Source organism: Helobdella robusta (genome assembly GCF_000326865.2).
Source record: "Helobdella robusta unplaced genomic scaffold HELROscaffold_1, whole genome shotgun sequence".
NCBI lineage: Eukaryota > Metazoa > Annelida > Clitellata > Rhynchobdellida > Glossiphoniidae > Helobdella > Helobdella robusta.
The window spans coordinates 317,829-320,540 of NW_008703570.1; the positions used below are offsets into that span (position 1 = coordinate 317,829).

The 2,712-nt window shown below is 33.7% G+C and overlaps 1 protein-coding gene across 1 annotated transcript in view; it reads right to left on the reverse strand.

The window, feature by feature from the left end:
* Window positions 1-2,058, reverse strand: part of HELRODRAFT_158326 (hypothetical protein) — a gene marked incomplete at both ends in the record, with an annotated part of 6,467 nt that extends 4,409 nt beyond the window's left edge. Inside the window, 3 exons of the mRNA XM_009010433.1 lie at window positions 605-858; window positions 1,127-1,656; window positions 1,854-2,058. Coding sequence (XP_009008681.1) covers window positions 605-858; window positions 1,127-1,656; window positions 1,854-2,058 — 989 coding nt within the window. The remainder of the gene's footprint in view (window positions 1-604; window positions 859-1,126; window positions 1,657-1,853) is intronic.
* Between the last annotated feature and the right edge of the window lie 654 nt (window positions 2,059-2,712).

A 2,712-nucleotide genomic window follows, 5' to 3' on the forward strand; every position in this document is an offset into this window, starting at 1 on the left:
TTGTCATCCAGAGTTTCTTTGGATTGGAGCCATTTATTTCAATCATATTTCTCCAGTAGGCTTTCCTTTTTTCTGAGAGCAATGACTGTTTCTTCAACATGGCATCAACGAACCTTTTCTTGCCAACATCCCCAGGATTAAGTCGATAAGCTCTTTCAAGTCTTCTGCAGCGTAGCTTAGTCTGCCTACACTCTTCATCGAACCAAGGCGAAGCAGCATTGTTTCTAGTCATCACATAGTGTTTCGGTGCAACAATATCTATAATATTTTTAACTTTTTTTTGTAAAGATCAAATAAGTATTCAGGATCATCTGATTTAAAAGGTCCATTAATAGGCGAGTTTATTATTAACGCGGCAAATTTATCAAAATCCACACGATTTCATGAACGAACCAGTCTTTTTTTTCTAACAAAATAATTTAGCGGAATCGAAAAACATACTTGGACCAGACCATGATCGGAATAAATACCATATGGACCTACGGTACATGAGGACACAGGCAATTCCATTGAGGATACCACTAGATCCAAGATACCACCATGTACATGGGTAGTTTCCTTAACTCTATTTTCAAGGTTAAATGCATGAAAAACATCTACCAACCGGATTGAATGAGTATTTCCAGCCTTTTCCAGATGAACATTCAAATCCCCCGTAAGAATGACATAGTCCGCCAATAACGAAATCTGCTCCAAGAGTGATGTAAGCTCATCAAAAATTGCAGGAGTAATTGGTACAGAACCCGGTCGATAAACTGCCAATAACAGAATCGTTTTTTTACCGCACCGAAATTTAATAGCAAGTGATTCAAAGGAATTTACCACTGGTAATTCTATTTTTTTAACCTTGAAAACATTCTTAAAATATACAATTATTCCTCCATGATTAGGGTCGTGTGGGCACAAATAATCCATAAATGAGAAGCCAATTTCACAAAAATATCATCAGATGATCCATGCCATGTTTCGGTCAGTACACATATATCTAAATCATTTGATAACAAATCATGAATTATATCATATTTTGACCGAATGGATCTAATATTAAACAATCCCAAATTCAATCCGGTTTGGTGGCAGGCCTTGGATATCTCACTATTCTCCATTGCCCGACCACACCTCTGACCCGATATAAAAAATGACCATCTTTAGATTTTTGCGTTTTTGCCTCAAGACCCAATTTTTTGAGCTGCAGACGCTGGTCCGTTGTAAGGTCATCACTAATCCTCACTTCCCTCATTTTTTCATCCAGCAGCGCTAATCTGAACAATCTTCTCATCTTCTCTTTTGCAGAAAGGTTGATAAACTTAACAATCACTGGACGCGGGGGAGACGATACGCTTGGCTTTTTACCTTGTCTGAATATTTTCAATATGTCCTCATCTTTCAGAGACTCGTCTGTTAGGGACCTTAAAAAGCCAAGAACATTGCCCCTATCTTTAGCAACATCCAAGTCTTTGCTGAAATTAAGGAGAACTATGTTGTTTTCACGGGCCTTAACTTCATTTGCCACTTCAATTGTTCTGCGAACAGAGATGACCTCTTTACTAACTACGTTGAGGTCCTTTTTTACCACATCGGAAAATGAAGTACTGATCATATTTCTCAAAGAAGCAGCCTCGTTATCGACAATTTTAGAATTACTCTTTACCACGTCTGACCAAGACTTGGTGATATCGTTTTTCAAGGAATTAATAGACTGGTTAAGTTTCTTGTCTAGTTTTTCTGTTTTAGGTTCTCACCGCTTGGCTCAAGCCTCAACTGCAGATTTTTCATCCCAATATCAATGGAATCAAACGTTTTAAGACGAGAATCAATGGATTCAAATTTTTCGTTAAGCATCTACAAAAGACCTTTGAAACCATCAGCATGTTTCACGCAATTATCACAATAAAACTTCATGTTTTTACTTTTGCTAGCATATTTCACCAATTCATCATATAAGTCCGAAGGCTCGATTTGAACCACCGCATCACATACACAACATAATATGTTATCATCCTTTACGGAAGCAGATTCCGGAATTGATTGACTCTTCTGAGATCTTGTTTTAGACATGTCTTAATCGAGCACACAAACGAAGTCTATGGAGAAAATGCAGTGGTAGATACAGGTCTTTAGCACGATGCAGCAGCTGCACTGTCGAAGCCGTTTCAGCGACAGCCAAGGTAGTTTTATATTCTGCAACAACAATGACCAAAATTTTCTTTCAAATCACTGTTGATATTCCAGACAAAATAACAGAATAACCGAAACAATGCAATACGTCCAAAAAACAAGGAGTGATAGCTTACAATTCAACAGAAACGTATTTACATAAGATTTAAACTAAAAAAATAAATTAGTTACTTAAGTTCTAAATTATTCAAAGATACAAAAATATATTAATAATCCTCTCTAATTAACCTATCAATTAAACCTAATTTGAACAATATGCACTCTGGGAAAACGCCGAAAATTAAGAAAAATTACAAAAAATCAACAATCAACAAACAACCATGTACATACATATATATATATATATATATATATATATATATATATATATATATATATATATATATATATATATATATATATATATATATATATATATATATATATATATATATATATATATATATATATATATATATATATATATATATATATATATATATATATATATATATATATATATATATATATATATATATATATATATATATATAT